The sequence below is a fragment of the Macaca thibetana genome, chromosome 12, assembly GCF_024542745.1.
Source record: "Macaca thibetana thibetana isolate TM-01 chromosome 12, ASM2454274v1, whole genome shotgun sequence".
Classification (NCBI taxonomy): Eukaryota; Metazoa; Chordata; class Mammalia; order Primates; family Cercopithecidae; genus Macaca; species Macaca thibetana.
In genome coordinates, this window is record NC_065589.1 from 36,811,148 (window position 1) to 36,833,477 (window position 22,330).

General features: G+C 44.7%; 2 protein-coding genes across 7 annotated transcripts in view; both read right to left on the minus strand.

Annotated features, from left to right (window-relative positions):
• The window catches only part of EEF1B2 (eukaryotic translation elongation factor 1 beta 2), a 954,602-nt gene that overhangs the window by 346,309 nt on the left and 585,963 nt on the right, over window positions 1–22,330 (minus strand). The window contains exon 1 of one of the 4 annotated variants that reach the window (XM_050750906.1): window positions 4,125–4,134. The exons of the other annotated variants lie outside the window; for them this stretch is intronic. The gene's annotated coding sequence lies outside the window, so the exon portion shown is untranslated. Of the gene's footprint in view, window positions 1–4,124; window positions 4,135–22,330 lie in introns of those variants that run through there. 4 annotated transcript variants of the gene reach the window in all.
• The window catches only part of NRP2 (neuropilin 2), a 115,473-nt gene continuing 110,062 nt past the window's right edge, over window positions 16,920–22,330 (minus strand). For all 3 annotated transcript variants that reach the window (XM_050750818.1, XM_050750817.1, XM_050750821.1), the window contains exon 17: window positions 16,920–20,247. In XM_050750818.1, the coding sequence (XP_050606775.1) occupies window positions 19,946–20,247 (302 nt within the window). In that variant the 3' untranslated portion in view covers window positions 16,920–19,945. The remainder of the gene's footprint in view (window positions 20,248–22,330) is intronic.

Genomic DNA, 22,330 nt, shown 5'->3' on the forward strand with positions numbered 1-22,330 from the left:
CTCCTCAGATGGCATATAAATTACAGTGGGGTGGCCATAGACTGAGAGGATGTTGGAGGGAGATTGAGTATTTATTAAAATATCTTTTGTCAGCCCGATTTATTTTTGTCTTTCTTCATAAGACGTGATAGTTTTGCATCAGCGCATCTAAATGAAATAATTTGTTAAAGGTCAAATGCAATTCCCTCCAGCCAGCTTTCATTTACCTTCTAATTAATAACTAAATGTTCACACATACATTAGTCCAAGTCTCATGCATAAAATAATAACTGCCATTTATTGAACACCTATTACATCCCAGGCATTTTGCATATATTACTCAAATTCTTACAACCCCAGAAGGTAAGAATACCCCTTTAATAGAAGAGGAAAATGATGCTTAGAGAGCCTAAGTAATTTGCCCTTGGTCATGTAAATTACTGTCTAAAGCCAAATGCCCCATGCTTTTTCATGCCATGGTGTAAGGCAGCTGCTTCCCGCAAAGGCTGGATGCCTTGTGCCATCTGTTGTTGCTGATGAATGGAGAAATGAGAGGTTGGTATAGCAGTGTCTTACTTCCCAAGTCAAACACCTCTCCATGGGAGGAAGCTATGTCACCCAGAGCTCCTGTTCCTTCATGGTTGTCATGGTGTGTATTTGGGAGGTGGCAAAATGCTGTCTGCTACAGACTTCCTTTTCATTCAATTCCATTTTCTTCCCATATCCTTTCAAATGAGGGAGGGGTTGCAATGGAATCAGAAGAACACACGTAGAACGAGTAAGGCAGGTTTGGACATGCCTTACCTGGAGAGATGTGCAAATGGGGCAAAACAGATTTGCAGCCAAACGGTGACTTATTAAATCAAGCATAACAAATTGGCTTGAGGTTATCAGCCCGTTACTTCCAGAGAGAAGCAGGAAGAATAGAAAAGTAGGTAAAATGTGTTTCTGTAGCTTTCCAGCCTTCCTCCTGTGTCCTGTTTACATGTGTCCTGGACTCTGAAACTTTAGAATAAATTAGTCATTATACAAATCCACTGCTTATTTTTCTCCCACATTACTTTTAGTAGGAATTTGTGAATGTCATTCAAACCTATTTTCATTTTCTTAATATTTTAAATTTGAATAAGCCAGGTAAGCGTTGAAACATTTATAGAGTAGTTATTTGACAACATCACAGTTAAATGACAAAATCACTGCACTGATTTCTCAGTTCTCGTTTCCATTATGCCTGTAATTTAGTAGATTTCCAGTAGGTGGCACTTCATTGCTCCAGCTACAGAGATCCGGGACAGTACCTGGGACATATTGAACAAGAGTAACTTCTCAAAAGTGAGGTGTGAATCACTTGCATTAAATTATCTAGGCCCTATTACCTTTCCTTTGTTAAAATACAGATTCCTGAACCCCAACCCTATACTCGGTGAATTTGACTCTCTGGGTTTAGGAATCTCCATTTTTAAAAGGCTTCCTGGTAATTCTGATGCAGATAAAGTTTTGAGAATCACTTGTTTTGAGAAAAATAGAAATGCAAATTAAAGATCTAAATACACGGTGGCTCACTCCTGTAATCCCAGCATTTTGGGAGGCCGAGGCGGGCGGATCGCCTGAGGTCAGGAGTTCCAGACCAGCCTGGCCAACGTGGTGAAACCGCATCTCTACTGAAAATACAAAAATTAGCCAGGCGTGTTGGCAGGTGCCTGTAATCCCAGCTACTTGGGAGGCTGGGGCAGGAGAATCGCTTGAACCCAGGAGGTGGAGGTTGTAGTGAGCCGAGATTGCGCCGTTGCACTCCAGCCTGGGCGACAAGAGTGAGAGTTAGTCTCAAAAAACCAAGAAAAAAAAAAATCTAAATACAAAATAGTAAGAACAGTATAGAAAGTAATACTCAACATAGAACAACGTACAAAGAAATACTCTACCAAAAAAACTCTCTTCAGGTTCTTTATCCCACTAGACTTTGATTATTATCAATCATTGTTTAAAGGTAACTCTACTTTTCCTTTAAGTAAAGGTCCAGATTTTTAATTCCTGTTAATGTTGAAAATCCCCAATCCCTTGGTCTCTTCTTATAAGCTACTGGCAGACTTTCTCATCCTGCAGCTTTTATTGGAAATCTTTAATACTTTGACCTTCTTGTAATGTCTTATCACCTGGCCAAATTTCAGCTAATCTCTTTCCTAAGAAAGTATGACTTTATCAATTCCATAAAAGTCTCTAAACCACCTTTTTGCTTCCTGTGTTTCATTGCTTTGAAAGAGGAAAGAGAAAAAAAAAAAATAAAAGATTGAATGGCAATTTGCATAAAATTAAGATTTTCTTCAATACGGAAAATGTCCTTTTGGCAACCAAGCCACACTTTCCCTCTACAACTGGTTTCTCCAGATGTGGCAGAGGAAGTATTTTTGCTTAGATGGATGATTATTCTTCAACTAAATTAGCAACTACACAAATCCCAGCTGCTTTTATTTTCTTCTACACTACTTTGGGTATTGAATTTGCAAAAATCAGCCAAACTTCTTTTCTTTTTCTTAATATTTTAAATTTCAACAAGCCAAACAAGCTTTAAAGTATTTATTGAGTAGTTACTTGACAACATCACATAAACACATTTAAGCACTTCAAGGGCAATATATTAAGCTGATCTGCAAAATATTCCTCTTTTATTGCATTCAAGTCATTTTGTTTTCACTTTCCAAGTCTTGATGAGGAAATCTGATATTGGTTTGGTTTCATCTTTGGCTCCTGCCTCCTGGGAATAGGATTTCTAGCAATTATCACAAAGTGTCATTAGAATAAAAAACATTTGAATATTTTATTGGTAGGCTGCAGGGAGGGGTGGAATTGTCATAATGAGATATTACTTGCATAACATGGCTGTTAAAGATTAAGGGTGTGTGTCAATTGACTGATGATTCATTCATTCATTCATTTCCCATTTCAACAAACATATATTAAGGACCCATCTTGTGCCTTGTAGTGTTTTTGGTTCTGAGATAGAAAGATCTGAAATTGGCTTTCTCATCAAAGTAGACACCACAATTTGGTAGAAGATAAATGCAGGACAAGATAGATAGTACAGATATGTGTACAGTTCTCTTGTATAGATACTTGTTCTTGGTGTCTTAGACAACCTAGAAAGGAAAAAGTTCCCAGCGAATGTTGGGGTTTAATCCACCTTCATACAATTTCTATGGCCAATTTGAGCCAAGTCCTGAAGTCTTTTCCTCAGCCCAGGAATGTGAACATCTGCCTCTGATCTTGATCTTCTGTGACCCTAGATTATTTTCTTGACTTATCTGTACTCTTGGAAGTAATTCCTCCCTCACTCTTCTTAACTGCCTCAGCCTCTTGCATCACTTGGAGATCTTGTGGGTAAGTCCCTAGGGAATTGTTCCCAAGAGCTGCCAAGTTGCCATCATCTTAGAAATGTTGTTTCCAAAGGATAGAGAATTCAGGACCAAACTGAACACAAATGCAGGCCTCAAACAATGGTGAGCGTAGCATTCATTTGACTTCATGGCACAAAAGAATTCATAGCCATATTTACCCAAATAAAAATCGGAAGCCCTTACTTCTAAATTATCCCCATTGTGTTCTGGAGGGCAGATTTTGTTGAGTGGAATGGCTGAGATGATGTATTACATTTTAGCCAATGATCTTTATTATATGGATCATTTACATTAAAAGTGAGGCTTCTATTCTTTGTGATTAATGGTTGGGAGTATGGTCTTTGGCACTAGAATGTCTGTGTTTGAATTTGGCTCCATCCTTTACTTACCGGGCAATGTTTGGCAAGCTACTTCTCCTTTTTGGACTTCTCCTTATCTATGGAATGCAAAAAGTAGTAGAATTTGCCTTGCAGGAATCATGAGGATTAAATGAATAATTCATTTAATACATTGTAGGTACTCAATACGTGCAAACTATTATTGATTTGATTACTTGTGGTTCAGGAGTGATATGGTTTGGCTCTGTGTCCCCACCTAAATCTCATGTTGAATTGTGATCCTGAGTGTTGGAGGTGGGGCCTGGTGGGAGGTGATTGGATCATGGGGGTGGCTTCTAATGGTTTAGCACCATCCCCTGAATGCTGTCTTGTAACAGAGTTCTCACGAGATCTGGTTGTTTTAAAGTGTGTGGCACCCCCCACTTCTCTCTGTCTTCCTCTTGCTCCCACCACGTAAGACATGCTGGTTTTCCCTTCGCCGTCCCCCATGATTGTAAGTTTCCTAAGGCCTCCCCATCCATGCTTCCTGTACAGCCTGCACAACTGTGAGTCAATTAATTTCTCTCTCTCTTTTTTTTTTTTAAATAAATTACCCAGTCTCAGGTAGTTCTTTATAGCAGTGTGAGAACACACTAATACAAGGTGCATCCCATTTCTCTGAGTGGCACTATTGTGGAGACACACAAGTGGGTCTTATTAAACTGGAAGCATCTTGTTACTTCTGATTATTACTGTTACTAGGGATGCATTCTTCTAACCCATTCCATTAATGAGATTTAGAGTCCCTCTGCTCACAAGAGTAGCACTTATTAACCTATAGGGCAGCTGTGAAAATAAGCAGTAGCCCATGTGCCTGAGGCCTAGCAAAGTTCAGAAGGGTGAGGGGAACCTGATAGAGATCACAGAGAGAGAAAACATTTTCTGTTTTATTTGGCTTCGTAGAAATCTGTGTCCAGTGGCAAGCAAGCGACTGGGTGAGAAAGAGGATAGCTGTTGCTTCAGTTATTATAATCAGATGCTTCTGTTCTCATAGCATCTTCCCATCTGCAGGACCTCCACATAGCAACATGTAATCACTGATGAATGTGAATGGGATTCCATGTATTGCTTAGGGTCTGCATGGGGTTTTCGGAGCCCCGAGGACTTTTTCTTAATTATCTAATTTTTGAATAGCTAATTCATTTCCATGATTCAAATATTGACAAATATAAATAGGTATACAGTGGAAATTCTCCTTCCTCTTTTATCCTCTTTCCTCATAGTTCTCAGCCCCGCCTGCCCATAGGAAAACCGTATTTATTTCTTATTTAACATTTTAGGTTTACGGCAATGGAAACATGTTGGCAGGACTGACTGCATGGGAGCGTGGAAGGTACAGAGGGCTCTGAGTGCAGGAGGGCGGTGCAGTTGACTTCATGCTTTGCTGTCACTGGCTTGAAATTCTTAATAATTTTGAACCCTATAATTTCATTTCGCACTGGACTCTGCAAATTACAGATTACACATCCTGCGTATGAGACACGGTTCTTCACCTTGATTTTTTGTTGAACTATATGTCTTAAAGATCTTTTCATATTTATACATAAAGACCTTTCTCCTTTTCTTCATAGCTGTCCAGTAGTTTATCCTTGAGAATTTAAAAACCATATACATGGTCACCCAATAGGAACTCCTTTAGGGATCTGTGTCCCAATTTTCCAGCTCTCTGATGCTTCCAAACTTGGGAGAGAGAGAAAAAAAATGGAGGGAAGTGCCAGGAAATCTTTCCTCTGGCTGAATCCCTCATTCCCTGCTGCATGGTTTTGGAAGCCTTTGGAAGCAATGCTCATTTCTTTACCAGCTAACTGCTGACCATGTCCCTACTGTCCATTGCTCTTTTTCACCATCTCCACCCTATTCCACCTGTCAGCCACCCCATTATTAAAATACTTGGCAAGGAGTCACCTGAGCTCCATTAGTCACAGCAGGCTACTTCTGTGTTTGCTTCAATCTGGAGGAAAATACTTTGGGTTGAACGAAACCATTGTTTCCAGAGACCCACCTTAAAAACTCCTCTTCCATTCCTTCTTCATTAGTACTCACCATCTTTTATGGATAAATGTATGGTCAGGGCTCAACCACGTGGCCGCTTTTGAGAAGGTGGCCTAGGCTATCTCTGCTAAGGGATCTCAACTATTAGAAGGCACCAAGTGGTGTTCTGAAACCTGTAACTCATTTTGAAGTAGCCAACAGCTCTGGCTCCATTGCAGACCTAATGTCATACAGGACTGCTCACACATTCAAGAGATAGTCCCAAGTTTAGAAAGTGCACTGCGCCATAGCTGTTCTGAGCAGTGTTCGTTTGAAAAGGACAGAGCATAAAGTCCACATTCTCTGAGAGGCCAGTGCTGTGGTCCTTGCACGTGAGCACATGCCCTGCCCCTTCCCGCTGACTGTGGCTTGGGTTTGAGGACATGGATGCAGGATATTTGTGCCAAACTTGGTTGTAAGCATCAGCAGTGATGGCAGCCCTCCTGCCGAGCTGAGTGAGACGCTGGCAGCCGAGGGCAGGCAGCTGTCACCAGACCTGGCATGTCCAACAGCTGGATCATGCCCCCAGTGTCGAGCATTCATGTGGCACAGACACAAGCAGGCAAACAGTGGAGCAGGGTGAATGGAGAGAAGATTCACAGCCTCGCTATGTTTTCACTTCTGTTCCTTACCAGGCAAGGCAAGAGAAACCACAAAGCACCCAATGGCTGCTCCCTGTTTAAATCGAGCCATGCCCTCGGCACCTGAAAGGAAGATTAACTAGATGCTAAAAATGCACTTCTGGAGTCCAATTCCACTGCCAGGAAAAGCTTCCAGGTATCTGATACTCCTCAGGGAGAAAACAGGCTACAATTCCAATTAAACACCATATTGAGTACTTTGGTCTCAGTATACTCTATTTGTTTAGTTTATTTGAATATTTGATAAGAGAAGTGCTGGGGTAGCAAAAAAAATTAATTAAAATAAGAAAGAACAATCTTAAGAAAGAGGACAAAAAAAGCTAAGAAGCTATAGATAGCTTCTCCCCACACCTGCCAGCAATGAATTAATCACTAATCCATTCATTATTTCCAACTTAGAAATCTCTGTTCCCTGGACAAAAAAACAGGGTTATTGTTTTTAAATGTCTAATTAAAACACATTGAAAGACAGTCTCTAAAATGGGCTCGGCCAGTACTAATAACATGTGTAATATGGTTGGGAATTGCTGAAGTGCAGTCTCGGGGCTTTCTGGAATGGGAGGGATCTTTTCTCATCGAAATACTGAGCCTTTGAGCCCTGTTTTCCTCATGGTTCACCACACGCTGCGTCTCATTCAGGTACCAGTGGGTAAGCACAAGGAGAGAATATCAGCAATGGTCTCCTATGCATCCATGTGGTGGGAGGGCGGCGCGAGGGAGGATTTCCACGGCAGCTGTCCTGGGCTGCTGATTGGAGTCTATGTATTTATACTAGCCTTATTGAGACATAATTCACATACTTTAAAGTTCACCCTGGATTATATTTTAATTCTGTGCAATGAATTCAGGAAAATCCTGTGGGCATTTTCCTTGGGCTGAGAACGGACAGATGGAGATCTCCAAATCAGGCCTGCCTATCCACCCGTCCAGGTGAGGCCAAGCGCCTTGTCCATCCCGGAGCTGGCCGGCCCACACAGCTGCTTCTCCCTCTGTTTTTCTATTACCTGCTCGCCCTTCTCCACTTCAGCAGCCGAGAATCTTTACCCAAAGTGATTAATGGCTGTGTTGTGTCGGGACGGCTCTGACACTGATTGAGTCCCTTATCTCTCTTCTGTGTCCTCCCCATGACAGCTGCCCTCTCAGGTATCAATCAGTGCTTTGGCTCTCTATTCCTGGGTGAGCCAGACACTGTCAGCAATGCATTCTGATTGTCATCTTCATCTGAGCTGCCACCTGCCCTGCCCAGCTTAAAGGGTCTTTTTAAGGCACACAGGGGAGGGGAGGTGCCGACCGTGCTCCTAACCGCATCTGCCACAGCTGGGGACGATTCCATGTGTTTTGGACAAATTTGGGGAATATAGTTTCTAAAAGGCAGAACTGGGGACATTTACGCATATCAGCTGCTCAACCTCCAAACCTGGTTGGGAAGTGGAAGGGGGTGGCAGCAGCCTCACCTAGCAGTCCCCCTACGGAGACCCCACTACCCCCATAAAAATCAACATCTTGGGCCAGGCACAGTGGCTCACGCCTGTAATCTCAGCTACTTGGGAAGCTGAGGCAGAAGAATGGCGTGAACCCGAGAGGCGGAGGTTGCAGTGAGCCGAGATTGCGCCACTGCACTCCAGTCTGGGTGACAGAGCAAGACTCTGTCTCAAAAAAAACAAAACAACAACAACAACAACAAAAAACCACCACCACAACAAAAACCAGCATCATGTTCTGTAGCAGAGGCTCAGTCACAAAGAGGACTCTGTGAAGTGAAGAAGGTGAGCGAAGGACACACAATAGAGGGGGCCAGAAAGACACCAGATGAACACAGGAGTGGAGTGGGGTGAGGTGCAGTCCCTGAAAACGCCACAGAAGATAAAAACACAGGGGCTAGGGAGAACGAAACAGAACATTCGTCTAAGCCTGGCTTTTGAATTGGCCCCAAATGCAGTGACATTTTCCTTTTTGGCTGCTTTGAAAAAGGAGGAGAGGAAAAAATGTAGACTGTGACATTAAAGATAGATGGGCTTGGACAAATTGAACCATTTTGAAGGTTTCCCTGATGCCCAGAAGGCTGAGGGTGAGTCTCCACGGTGAGCTTTTGGGAGAGGCGAGCTCCCCTCTTCTTAAGCCCAGAGAAAGCTGCATAATGAAATGGCAGCTTTCAGCCCAGGCTGGCTACGGGGAGGTTTAATATTTAACATCGCATTGGCTGGTGAGTGCGCTGGGGTTGGCTTATCCACTTCAGGCTGACATTTGCTACAGGAACTCACTGGGCCTCTCAGTGTTGACAGGTGGGGCACAGGAGTGAGGCCAAGACACTGAGTGTTTTGGGTTCCTTAGGAAGGCACCTGTCGAGAGCCCCCTTCCCAGGCAGAGCCGTCCATTCTGGGCCTGGCCATGCATTTGACTTTAAAAGCGGGTCCCTTTGGCTGGCCTCTCTGCATGTAAATGGCATCTTGAAGGAGCAGAAATCCCATTAAGGAAGAACTATTGACCCTTCTGTCTCACGCAGTTGCCTCTCTGCTGACCCTCCATTTGTGGCCCGTGAATCCTTAATGTGGGAAGTGGTAATTGAAGAAGGGAGATTAGAGGAAAGAACGAGACATAGATCGCATGTGACACTGGAGAGCAAGGCCACCTGATCTGCCAACTTCTACAAATGGGAGGTGCTCTGTCCCCATTACCCCAGAACTTGTTCCAGAGCAGCTCCAAGCCCAGCATGTCTTATTCTTCTTGGCTACTCCACAGTCTCCAGCATAGCTTCCATGCTGGCACCAACTAGGTTCCCCGCCAGTGTCTATGTAAGGAAAGGTTAAAAACCCAAGGGAACTCAGGTGCCAACAGGGATGAGGGCCAGGGATGAGGGTATAGGGAAACAACACGCCTTCTCCATAAAAAGCGAGTTACATGAACAGCTAACAGAAGATGCATCTTGTGTTCACGCTACATCGAGGTGCCCAAAGATGATGGTCCTAACCGGTGCAGGCCAGCAGAAGGGATTTCATGCAGTGCGCAGGTCCAATCTGCTTCGCTTGGCTTTGGCTGCCACTGCGACCCCCTTTTTGATTAGTACAGCAGAATTAACTTCCCCCGCCTGTGGGCTCTGTTCCCACCAAGCAACACAAATTGAAATAGTGGGGTGGCAGGCGGTGGCAGTGGGGGCTGTGTTGGGGAGGGGACCACAGGGGCCTTCCATCTTGTTAATGTAACACTTCCTTACGTGATGGGAGCAGAGAGCAGCCTGTAATGAATTTCTCCTGTGGTAATCATTCACCAGTGCATTGTGACCCGTGTGTTTTTGCTGTGCTACACATTTCCAGACTTTTGCAGTGACTTGTCAGCACCTAGTAAAAATGCATTGGACAAGACCCATCACTTCGTGCTACGCCCTCCCAGCTGCCTTTCATTCTTTTGAGAGGAGTAGATGGGGCCACCTGGAACACCACTGTAGACTCTGGGGCTGTGGCAGGACGCTGAGCCCATCTCACAGGCAGGTTGATGCAGGCACACCAAGTTTGTGGCACTTGTTGTGCAGAGTCACATTCTTTGGTCCAAATGGCTCCAAAGTGGCCTTTGCCTTTTGCACCTGTTGTTTTGTGCTGCACAATGAGCTGTTCAGGCAGTTTCTTTCTTTGAGAAGGCACGGGTGCAAATGGTGGTACAATTAGGCATCTGGGTACCCCATGGGTTCTTACCAACTCTGGTGTGAAGATCCATTGATGGCGGGGGACAAGGCTATCGTCTGAGTCGCACACACAAGCATCGCCATCTGCAACTGTAATTCTAGCCACGTGGTCAATCGTAAGAAGGGGTTTATAACCAGCTTTTACAGCATTTGTGGATCATGATGATTAAACAACAGATGGGAAACCCAACCAAGATTTCTAATCGCTACCTCTTCGTTGATGGAGTAAACGAGGGCTGAGGGAGTCACTTTGTGGCCTCTCTCTATGGTTCAATCTATAATTAGGGTAGGCATGACTCCTCCCGACTTTCTGCAACTGTTTTCTACACTCTTTATTATCAAATCATAAGCACGAATTTTTGGTTTGGGAAATATGGCCCTGAAATTTTGGTAAGGTCCCAGGAATCTCATGGTGAAGAGAAAGCTCTTCAATTAGGATTATCAGATAAAATATAGGGCATCTCGTCAAATTTACATTTCAGATAATGAGCAATTTTTCAGTTTAAGTATGTCCCAAGTATTACAGGGGACTTAAAAAAAATCAAGATGCTCTTTAAAACATCATTGTGAAATCTGTATAACATTTACCATTTTAACCCTTTTGAAGTATACATTTTAGGGGTATATACATTCACAGTGAAGTGTACACTCACAGTTTTGTGCAACCATTACCACTATCCATTTCTAGAACTTTTTCATTACCTGAACTCTATACCCATTAAAAAATAACTCCTAGTTCTTTCTTTTCCCCAGCCAATGGTAACTTCTAATCTAACTCTTTTGTCTCTAGAAATTTTCCTATTCTAGGTACCTTCTATAAGTGTAATCATATACTATTTGTCCTTTTGTGTTGGTTTATTCCACTTAGCATAATATTTTCAAAGTCCATCTCTGTGGTAACATGTATCAGAATGTCATTCATTTTCAGGATGAATAATATTTTGTTGTGTGTACGCACCACATTTTGTTCATTCATCTGTTGATAGGTATTTGTGCTGTTTCAACCTTTTGGCTATTGTGAATAATGTGTCTATGAATATCAGTGCACAGGTGTCTGTTTCAGTCCCTGCTTTCAATTATTTTGGGTATATACCTAGAATTGGAATTGTTGGATCATATGGTAATTCTATGTTTAACATTTTGAGGAACTGCTATACTGTGGCTGCATGGGACATTTTTATTTGCTAAATCTGGCAACTTTCCAACCGTTTCAAGAGAATTTTAATCTGAATATTATATTTAGCCTAAATTATCATATTTAAACAGAAACTAATAGTGCCCATTTCCATGCTGAAACTTATGGCATAATCTCTCCATACAGACTCTCGGAAGATTACTTGCACATTTTCTACTACAGTGAAGAACAGGTAGCAAGAAGCAAGAACAAAAACACTTATCTTTTAGTGTGTACAAACTGGGCAGCTTGATGCCCATCAGAGGGGAATTTATACAAGTCATTCATTCATTAATTCAACAAACATTTTTTATGCACATTCAGTAGATGCCAGGTGTGAGCTGGGAGCCCTGATGCAAAGGTGAGTGAGACATTCCTCCTCACCCCCTACTTTGCTCTAGCCAAGTTTCCTTTGGTTTCAGCATCTTTGCCTTCTCCCCCTGCTCACCTGACTCATCCTAGGATTTCAGCTCCCATAAGACACAATGCTCAGGTCCCTGCTTAAACACACACAGCTCTCTGCACTTTGCTTTGGAGCTCTTGCCATATTGTTATATTTGTATGGTTTCCTGATTCACTTGTGTTTCCAGACTGTAAGTCCCTGAAGACAGAACCAGGTTGTTTTTGCTGATCATGTCTCCTAGCACCTAGCGGGGCACAGTTTAGTCATTTAATGTAAAATAGGTTTATTATATAAATGAATGGGTACATCAGTTCTTCCCTCAAGAGGTCACGGGGGATAAATAAGCATGTCAGTTTCTATGTCAGTAGATAGGAGTGAAGGGCTCTGGGGAAAAGAACAGTTCTGCCTCTGGGGAGCTGGGATTGGGGGCCAGCTCCACGATAACACCAAGCCCAAAGGTGCCATCCCCACTGTCTCTGCAGAAGGGAGCCTGAGAGAATGTTGGGAAGGGAGCATCTGGAGAGCTTTGCCTTGCTGGGCTGTGCAACACACATATAGACAACCAGCCAAAAGCACCCCATGGACTAGGATGTCATAGCATAGCTGGGGGCTCAGAATCCATGTAGCCCAAACATCCACTTTACAGATGGGAAAGCCAAGATGTGTTGCGGCCTTCCCAAGGTCACACAGGCAGAGGCAGAACCGAATCTTGAACCCTGGTCTCCCAAGCCCTGAGACAGTGCTCTCCGCCTCCTCATCATGTCCATGTTCAAGGGGAAAGGAGCACTGGGGAGTTTCAAAACCCTTCAAAGCTTTCTTCGAACTCCCACAGGCATTAAAAATAGTCAGCTGGGAATAGAAACACGAATGTGCAAGGCGAGATGAGATGAGGGGTGAGAGGAGGAAAAAAGGTGAAGACAGAAGGCAAATCTAGAAAGGCCGCCTGCCACCCGCTCTGGAGTCAAGGACCTGTCGGGCAGTTCTCTGTGAGGCTTGGCAAGGCAGAGGTGCAGCAAGGCTGTGCTTCAATTCCCAGTGGAGGCAGTCAAGGGCTTCGGGATGAGATTAATTAGTGGGGCTATGCTCCAAACCATGGCAGCCTGGCCCTGCAGACGGTTCCGAGAAGCCTGGGGGACTGTGGAGGCTGCAGCCTGCACCTTGCAGACTGAACGGCACTGTTTCTGGGGAGGCTGTTAGAGTCTCAAGGGTAGAGAAGGGTCCATGCCTGAACACAGCTGCCTGGGCCTGCTGGTCTGGTGAGGGGTTTGCTAAGGGACCTAGAACCAAGCACCCCAAATCCTCACATGTTGAGTGCCCGGTCCCTGGGACTTTGCCTCTCCACTGGTGAAGAGCGTTCTGCAGAGGCCTGGGCACCTCAGTGTGCACGTGGGCCTGATGGGGCCTCAGGTCAGGGTTTATACCCTGTGTGGGCCCTGCTTAGGTTGGGCTGTGTCCTCTGCAGAGAGGGCTCCCTCCTGCACTGGTGCCACTGGTTAGGAGGGGGGTGAGAGATGGCTCAGATGCACTATGGCCAGGTGGGATATGTTTTCTTAGTGAGAGGGCCTCCTTTTCTTACAGCACTTGTAAAACTGTGGTGACAGGAACAGCACTCGCACGCGCGCGCACACACGCACACACGCGCATGCGCACACACACGCGCACACGCACACACACACGCGCACGCACGCACAGGCACACATGCACGCGCGTGCACACACGTGCGCGCACACACACGCACGCGCGCACACACACACGCGCGCGCACACTTGTCCTATAGGGTTTTCTGGCAGGGAAGGGAGAGGAAACAGGTGTTATTCTTTGGATGAGCTGCAGAAATAATCTAGCTCTTAGTTCCCTTGGTGGTCTCTTGCTTGGGCCTCCAGAGAGAACATGGAAGGCATGTCCTTCCACCAGGAACTGTCCCTGAGGGTCCCTGAGAAAACTCAGGAAGAAAGAGGACCAGCCTTGGAAGGTGTGGTGGGCAGCTGCGAAGGTGGCTCAGGAGTTCTGAGATAGGAATTCAGGGGCAAGCCCTGCCTTTGCCTCAGCCTAGGGCGATGTGTAACCTTCTAGGACTCTTCCCATTGTGTTGATGGGAATGACTGTTAAGTTACTGTGAGCCCCTAGGGTGACAGCGAGGTAGCTCTCAGCCCCCACCACCACTGGGTGCATTTGCTCTTCTGACCATCACCCGCTTCCCACCACCCCACTCCCCATCTCACACCCTTTATCCCCCGGTGGAGAGAGATTTTTCCCAAGAGTTTTGTTTAGCTCAGCCTGGGATTAGAGCCTGAAGGCTGTGAGAACTGAAATTGAGTCATCTTTCAACCTCTTCAGGTTCCCTCCCACACCCCCATCAACACCACCAACATCGCAGGGGCAAAGGTGGCCTCTGCATCCAGATGGGTCCTGTTTTCTTCAACCATGGTTCTGTTCCAACCTCATTTCACTGGCCTGCCTGCCTCCCCTGAGTTTCATGTAAACATTTCCAGAAGGATGTAGATTAGGAAAAAAAAAAAAGGTCTTATGTAAACACTTGCTGGTTAGGGACCAGGAGATATTATTAGTTTATTAGGGCTTTAAAAATATCCAAAAGCTCAACTAAAGGAAAGAAGAAATTTGCTTTTGTTTTAACCTGTTATTGTTGCTAGGGTCAATACTACCATAGAAGCAGGCATCCCAGGACACACAAGACATTGTAAGATCACAGGAGGGGCAAAGATGGAAATTGCAGAGATTTGACTGTGGTAACCTTATTGGTCAGTGAGGAATGAGTGGTACTGGGGGCTGCCCTTTTTTATAAATTAAAAAGAGCGGAAGAATGATACAGAAGAGAGAGTACTTCCTCACTGGAGCCTTAAGGTGCAGTGTGCCCTGGCCCTTCGCCTTCCCAGCCCCATCTCCAGTCCTTCTCCTTTGTTGATCATGCTCTTGAGTTTGGCTGTTTGCCTCCTGTCCCCCTCCCTGAGTGAAAGCTCCAAGAGCTTACAAAATCAGGAACTGCTTAAAAACATTTCTTAAATAAATGACTGAAACAGATTTCCTTTTCAGGGTGAACAGAGCCTCAGGATGGCGGCAAATTTGGCTCAGGTTCAGAGCTTCCATGGGGAGGGAGGTTCATAATGAAGTGCTTCCTTCCTCCTTGCCTGGGAACTTATTGTACTACGTAAGAGCATACTTGGCTTCCTTTAGCTTTCACTGGCCCAAATCTGGTATGTTTTGAATCCAATAACCAGTGGGTGAAAAGGTCCTCAATCACTTAGTCACCTGAGGCCAGGATAGTTCTTCCACTAAAGGCACTAATCCCATCATGAGGGTGGGACCTAATGACCCACCTCATGACCTAAACATAATTACCTCCCAAAGATCCCACCGTCTAATACCATCACAATGGGGGTTGAGGATTTGCTGTAGGAATTTTAGGAGGATACAAACATTTTCGTTTCTCCTGGAACAATGATTCTTAAATTTGAAAGAGCATCAGATTCCCCTGGTGGGCATTGCTGAAGCACAAATCCCTAGACCTCACCCCCAGAGTTTCTGATTCAGTAGATCTGGAATGGAACCTAAGCATATACATCTCCTCTGACAAGTTCCCCAATGATGCTAACACTGCTGGCCAGGAACCACACTTTGAGAAGCACCATCACAGATGCTGAAACCACCAGAAACATTGACAATCAAGGGTTTAACCACAAAGGAAGGAGCAAATAATCTAAAATTGCAGGGCCTGGTGATGTCCAGGGAGGAAGAGTTTGTAGGGGTCACAGCCTCTGAAGTCTACCAGGCAGGACTCTGAGTTAAAGTAGCCCATCTGGCCAGATGGCCCATCACCCATTCCCACACTATCTTCATTTTATAAGAAGCCAACCAGCCCATCAGCCTACTGCTTCAAATGCTGAGAAGAAACATTATCCCAAGAGGATGACTTACCATCTTAGTTTACCCAGGATTGAGGGTTATTATGGACTGAATGTTTGTGTCCTTCTAAAATTCATATATCAAAGCCTCAACTACCATTTTGATGGTATGAGGATCTGAGACCTTTGGGAGGTAATTATGTTTAGATTAGGTCATGAGGTGGGTCATTAGGTCCCACCCTCTTGATGGGATTAGTGCTCTTATTAGAAGAAGAAAACAGAAAGATCTCTCTCCATGGAAAGGCCAGGTGAGCACACAGAGAAAAGGCAGCCATCTAAAAGCTAGGAAGACAGCCCTCATCAGACACTGAATCTGTTGTTGCCTTGATCTTGGACTTCTCAGCCTCCAGAACTGTAAGAAATGTATATCTGTTGTTTAAGCCACTGAGTCTGTGGTAGCCTGTTATACCAAGCTGACTCAGACAAAGGGTACCACCCTCTTCTTTGGTACCTGCGGCCCAAAGTGAGAACATACATTCTTGTTTTCCTGCCTGAATGTTGCCTTTTCCAAAACCACCCTGGCCTGCCCTGTCCTCCATCCTGTACCCATAAAAACCCCAGGCCCCACCAGCAGAGCAGCAGAGTGGCAGAGAAGGAGAGAAGCAGCAGCCAGATGTTGGAGAGAAGCAGCTTGACTTCAGAGGGACAGTTTGATAGTGGGACCTCGAAGAAGAGTTCAGCCAGGGATGGCCAAACTACAGGAGAAGACCACCTTCCCACTCTATCCCCTTTCCAGCTCCCCATCCCATTGAGAGCCACTTCCACCACTCAGTAAAATCTTCCACATTCACCACCCTCAAATTTGTTTGTGAAACCTCATTCCTCTTGGATGCTAGACAGCAACCCGACTGCAGGTGCAAGAGGCTGTCACCGTGACCCTACACTGAGCTGTTTTAACACTTAAGGCATCCATGGACGGCAAAGCTAAAAGAGCACACTGTAACATATGCCCTTTGGGGTTCCAGGGGTCGTGGGCAACCCCTAGACTCTGCCACGGGCCCACATAGAGTTCTGCTCCTGCTGGTTGCCCAAAAGGGCTCATCCTGGTCTCTGGACCTACTCTCTTGTGTTCTCCCCCTCCCACAAGGGGTTGAGAGCTGCAGGCTGAGTAAGCAAGCCACCTGTCATGAGTCCTGTGAAGGGGTCAAGGGAACTATCCTGTTTCAACAGGACATTCAGTGCCAAAAACCAGAAAAAGTCTCAGGCAAAGTGGGACAATTTGGTCACCCTTATCCCGGATCTGTTTGTCTCCAATGAAGACAAGGCAGGAAAAACAAAACAAAACAAAACAAACAACAACAACAAAAAAAATGATACAGAAAAATATCTCTGGTATAATGTTTATTTAAATAGTAATCTTAAAAAGGCTTTATACAAATCATATAAACACAGTTTGACATTGTTGTTTGTTTTTTTACATTGAAGAATCACAGTAAAAGCTCTCAAGTTCCCATGATCTGGCTCAGCCAGCGAATGGTCGAATACCTTTAACTGCAAACCCTGGAAAAGTTAACCTACTATGTGACAGGTTAACTCTTTCCCTTGTTTCTTGTCATTCATGCTTATTCCTTGGACCCTCATCCCTGTCAACTCCCCTGCCCCACCAAAGACAGAAAGCAACCCTGTGGCCCTGTTGACCGCCTAGTCCAGGAGAGCGTGGAGGTAATATGTCATTTAGTACAAGGCAAAAAGGAGATCAATACTGGGAGTGGGGTTTCCCAAAGGGAATGACTCAAGGAGATGGGTCAGCTAGCCTACCCACAGATAAAGATAACAAACACACCAAGGTGTCCCCTGGCCAAGTCAAAATTGGGCCCAGCTGTCTTTCTTTCTGTCTTACAACAGACCAGCCTCCAGCTTTGGTGAGGTATCTACATATAGCCCTGTGTACCCTGCTTCTGTTTAGCATTCAAGACCCACTCAGGGCCTCCAATCACCCAAAGGTGAATATGGATATAGGACTTTTAGAGGGATGCAAGTTGAGTTGTACATAACTTAGAGGTGAAGTGCAGGTCTGAGACAGGGCTAGACTTTGGAGAACTGTAAAATGGCTCACTGGGCATAAGAGCATCAGGACCGCTGGAGTAGGCTTTCAAACTTATCTTCTTCTGCAGGCTACTTCTGGAAATCCCTAGGATTTACCAGCTTTCTGAACACTGAGCATCATGGGAGGGTGAAGAGGGAAGGGGCTCGTTAAAATCTTGCTTCTGCTGTGGGTCCAACTTGGGGAGCCCTAAAGCTAAGCCCTTGGGCTTGACAGCTCTACTTTTCACCTCTAACTACCACTGTGCCAATGAGTGCCGAATGCCAAGATCAGTTGTGACACTCGGCCCTAGGTCAAAGTCACAACACCACCACTGAGTCCCACATGACCATTCACATACACAGTAGATACAGAGAACTCAAAGGCGCAAAGACACACACACATGAATAAATAGCTGTTGGTTGAACTTTGCTCTCTGCATACAAAACACTGTGACATTACCATTTGAACTAGCATTTCCATAAGTTAACATTTAAAGGAACCAGCCAGTCCCATTCACCCTTCCCCTTTCACCTGGGTATAAGACAAATGAAATTGTGGGTGACCATAGCAGCAAAAATGGTCTGACATTGATATGCAATAGGCTAGGCATACTGATTGAGTTTCAATTATATTTCCAGCACACAGGCAATCCTTAGGCGTTAATATGAAATCAAGATTTGGACCTTGATGCGAACAATCTTATCCTTCACACAGTTTCATTCTATTCCTGATGCCTCCCTTTGAAGAGTAGTTGAGAGTCATCTAGGGCTATGACTACCACTTGGGTAGCAGGGCTCATTCCTTTAGTAGGATCAGTGGTGAGTTGGGGTACTTGGGAATGGAGCCATCGGGATTAGGGAAAGAGGAATGCCTTAATTCGTAAGATATTCACTAATTTTTACATAGAGGGAAAATACATTTTTCTTCATTTTTTCAAGGCACTTAATAAAAAAACACATAAATTGGTGTGCATGCATGCGTGCATGTGTGTGTGCATGTGTGTGAGAACCTAGGTCTCTCAAGGTTGAAGCAGTGTGGTTAGCATTCTTGTCTACAGTACTTGCAGACTTCTGGTTAGAATCAGTTCTTGTACATCCTAGCTCTGACTCTCCCGAAAGGTTGAAATGGTGGTTGTAACCCAAAGGAGAAGTCAGTGTTTACTAGCCTATTCGAGAGACAAATGCATTTCAAAGGGTCTCTGTCTACACTGCTCAGCCTTGGCCCTCATAGGATCACAGAGGTTGGGCTTCTCTTTCCCTCTCCACTGTTCTCCTTCCCATCCAGTGGTGACCAGTTACAGTATCTCATTGATGGGAAAAACATACCAACAGTCTATTTTTCCCTCTATTTTCCCCTGTCTCTGAGAATATCACACAACGCTGCTTCGAGGGGCTTAGAGACCTGAAAAATGTGTGCATGTGTGTGTATATATGTATATGTTTTAGAAGAACATGGAGGAGGGAAAAGAAAAGGCAAAACCACCACCAGAAGCCCCACAAGGGAAGCCCCACCACCAGACACTGTGGGTCTAGAATTAGCGAATGGCTCCTATTCACTCACAAAGCACTTTAAGGCTCATCCGGGCGCTTCTATGGATTTTGACGTGTGAAGTTTCCTTTCTGGTTTGTTTTAAATCGCATACAAGAAAGAGCTGTTCATGCTGACCCTAAAATGGCAATTTTCCCCTGGATAAAAAAAGTTAAAGGCAACAACATCCTACTTAAATGCTAGGACTGGAAACGGCAGCTTGTAGGGTTGGCTGGCAGAACCTACACCACAGTAAGTCCCTTAAGTCATAAGACAATCAGAGGATGGGATAAGCTGGACGGCTTTTTTTGAGTTTTGTTTGTAAAGATGGAAAGGCTGAAACGACACTTTGCTTTTCAAGTGTTGATTAGAAAGAGAAAGCGGAGAATAATCATCACCGCTCCGCTTCTATACTGGAAAAGTCGTTCTCCTCTTCTGCCTCTTTGAGTTGCTCACAGACCAAAGAAATAAAATATAATAATAATAATAATAATACAAACTCACAAACAAAATAGAACTGTGACCCCAAAGAGATGAGCTCCTGTTTTGTCCTAGCAGAGAACACGGCCCTGTTCCTGCAATGACTTAGCCACCGCGGTCCTAGGGGGGTAATTATCCCCTGTGCGGCTGCATCTCCCTTCCTCCTGTGACTTGCTTTTCTGTCCTGTCCATACCTTCGGTATTCTGGATCGGTTTGATCGAGATTATGGCATTCAGTTTCCAAAGGAAAAAAAAAACGTAATCTTCCCCAGCCCCTCTTGCTGGAATGAAACGTCAGATAGGATTCAGGTGCAATATGTCATGCCTCGGAGCAGCACTTCTGGTGGTTCATCTTGACCTTGTGTTTAAGGCCGTCATAGAGCTCGAAGTTGTAGTTCTCCAGCGTGGTGCAGCTGCGGGAGCTCAGGCCCGAGTAGGAACAGGTGCAGTAGAGCAGGAGGCCTGCACAGGTGGCCCCCAGGAGGACACCCAGCGAGCTCATGGCAATGATGGTGATGAGGATGGGATCCAGCGTGTACAGCCAGCTCTTTTCTTTGTCAGTCGAGGGGGCGCCAGACCCTGAAGTTGCAGAAGAATTGCTCCAGTCCACCTCATATTCATCTGCAATACATAAAATACACGAGAGATTGCAGGCACTGCCTATGTCAGGGTGAAGTGACTGAGCCTCCCCAGCCCAGAGGCTCTTCAGAGCACAGCAGTAGCAGCAGCAGCTCTGGAATTAGTCTGCCTGGGTTCAAAGTCCAGCCTCGCCACATCCTAGCTGTGTAACTTTGGGCAAGCTATTGAACCTCTCTTTGCTTCAGTTTTCTCCTCTTTCAAATGGGGATAACAGTAAAACCTGCCTCAACTGGGTTGTTAGGAGGATTACATGAACTAATATTTGTAAAGTGCTTGGTGTCTGGCACATAGTAAGTACAAAGTACCCAATATTTAAATAATTTGACTTACACTAGGTAAGCTCTGATTTTAACAGCACCTTTGGGGTGGCTCTGCAGCACCTGGGATGGCTTTGTGTTCAAGGAGACCTCTACATCCCTCCTTTCCAACCTCAAGCTAATGAAAGGACAGTCTGGGACTATTTGCACATGATGAGTTTCCTAATTTGGCATTCCTGGCCATATAAGCAGCAGATTTTCCCCAGCCACCAGACCTCCTTTAATAATAAGGCATCATGCCTTATTGTTACGGGTTGAACTGTATCCCCTTCCCAGCCACTTAAATTCATGTCAAAGTCCTAACCCTCACCACCTTATTTGGAGATAAGGCCTTTACAGAGGTTATCAAGTTAAAATAAGGTCATGAGGGTGGGCCTTTATCCCATAAGAGTAGTATCCTTAGAAAAAGGGGAAATTCTGAGACACACATGAGATAATTTCGTATGAACAGGAAAATGGCCGTCTCCAAGTCAAGGAGAAAGAGCTAGAATAGATTCTTTCTCACAGCCCTCAGAAAGAACCAACCCTGCCCACACCTCGATCTTAAATTTCTAGCCTCCAGAACTGTGAGAAAATATATGTCTGTTGTAAGCCACCCAGTCGGTGGTACTCTGTTCTGGAAGCCCTAGCAGACTAATCTAATTACGTTTCTATAGTGTGGATAAGGCATGCCCATATCTGGGCATCATTTTTTGAAATCTCCTAATAATCCCATGAAGAAGGTAGGATATTATATATATTTTAATAGGTGAGGAAACTGAGGTTTAAAGAAATTAAGTGACTAGGTAACTCACCCCAGGTCGCGGGACTTAGCAAGCAGTTAAAGTAGGAATGGAAATCAGGCTTTCTGTCTCCTTACCCATTGCCCTTTCTACTCCATCCCAGTGTGCCTCTGCCTAATCCACTGCAGTCTCTCCATGTAGGTTGGTCATGCACTTTTGCCCATAAAAGGAGTGCTGGACTGGGTTTGCAGGGAGAGTCTGCAGTCAGTTAACAAAGTGCTGTTTGGGTGAGTCGCTCCAGTTTCTATAACTACGCATGAAGTTTCTGATTAAGGGCAGGTTAAAAGCAGCTGCTCTATAAACTGTTCTTCTTAAATGCATAAATCTTAGTCTACAGTTATTCTTTAAGTGGAATCTTGCTGTTGAGTCTGTTGGAGATCAACTCTGGCATGCAGAGAAGCCCAGAGAGAGACCTGTGCTATTACGAGTTGAGGGAAGAAATTACATCTACATATTTGCTCAGCAGCCCTCTAGCCTCTTGAAGTATGTGTATTTGCAGTGAAAAAATAGAGCTTGGAATAAATATAAAGATACGAGATGGTCAGTGTGAAAAAGAAACCTAAATCTTGCAACAAGCTCCGAATTGGAATCTTGAATAGTGTGAGGAAGGTTCCCCCCAAGCCAGGGAACCAGAAACCACAGGAGGTCTGGGAGAATATTCACATTATGCTCATTTACTCAGGCCATTTTTGGGAGAAGGTCAAAAGATTCAGGCAATGATACATATAGAGGAGCTGATCTTTCACTTGTAAAGGGTTTATTCAGATTTGAAGTCCATCCAGGTAACAAGTTTCTGGAAAGAGGGGATCTGTTTCAGATTAAGCAGAGGGAACTCAATATACTTTCTAAACCTCTAAAGTTGACCCTGGCAGACCCATTGATGGTTCCCTCATTTTTCTCCAGATTCTTTTATATATTTCTGACTGATAGTTCTAAATTTGGCCCTCCCATACCCTGGGCATTATT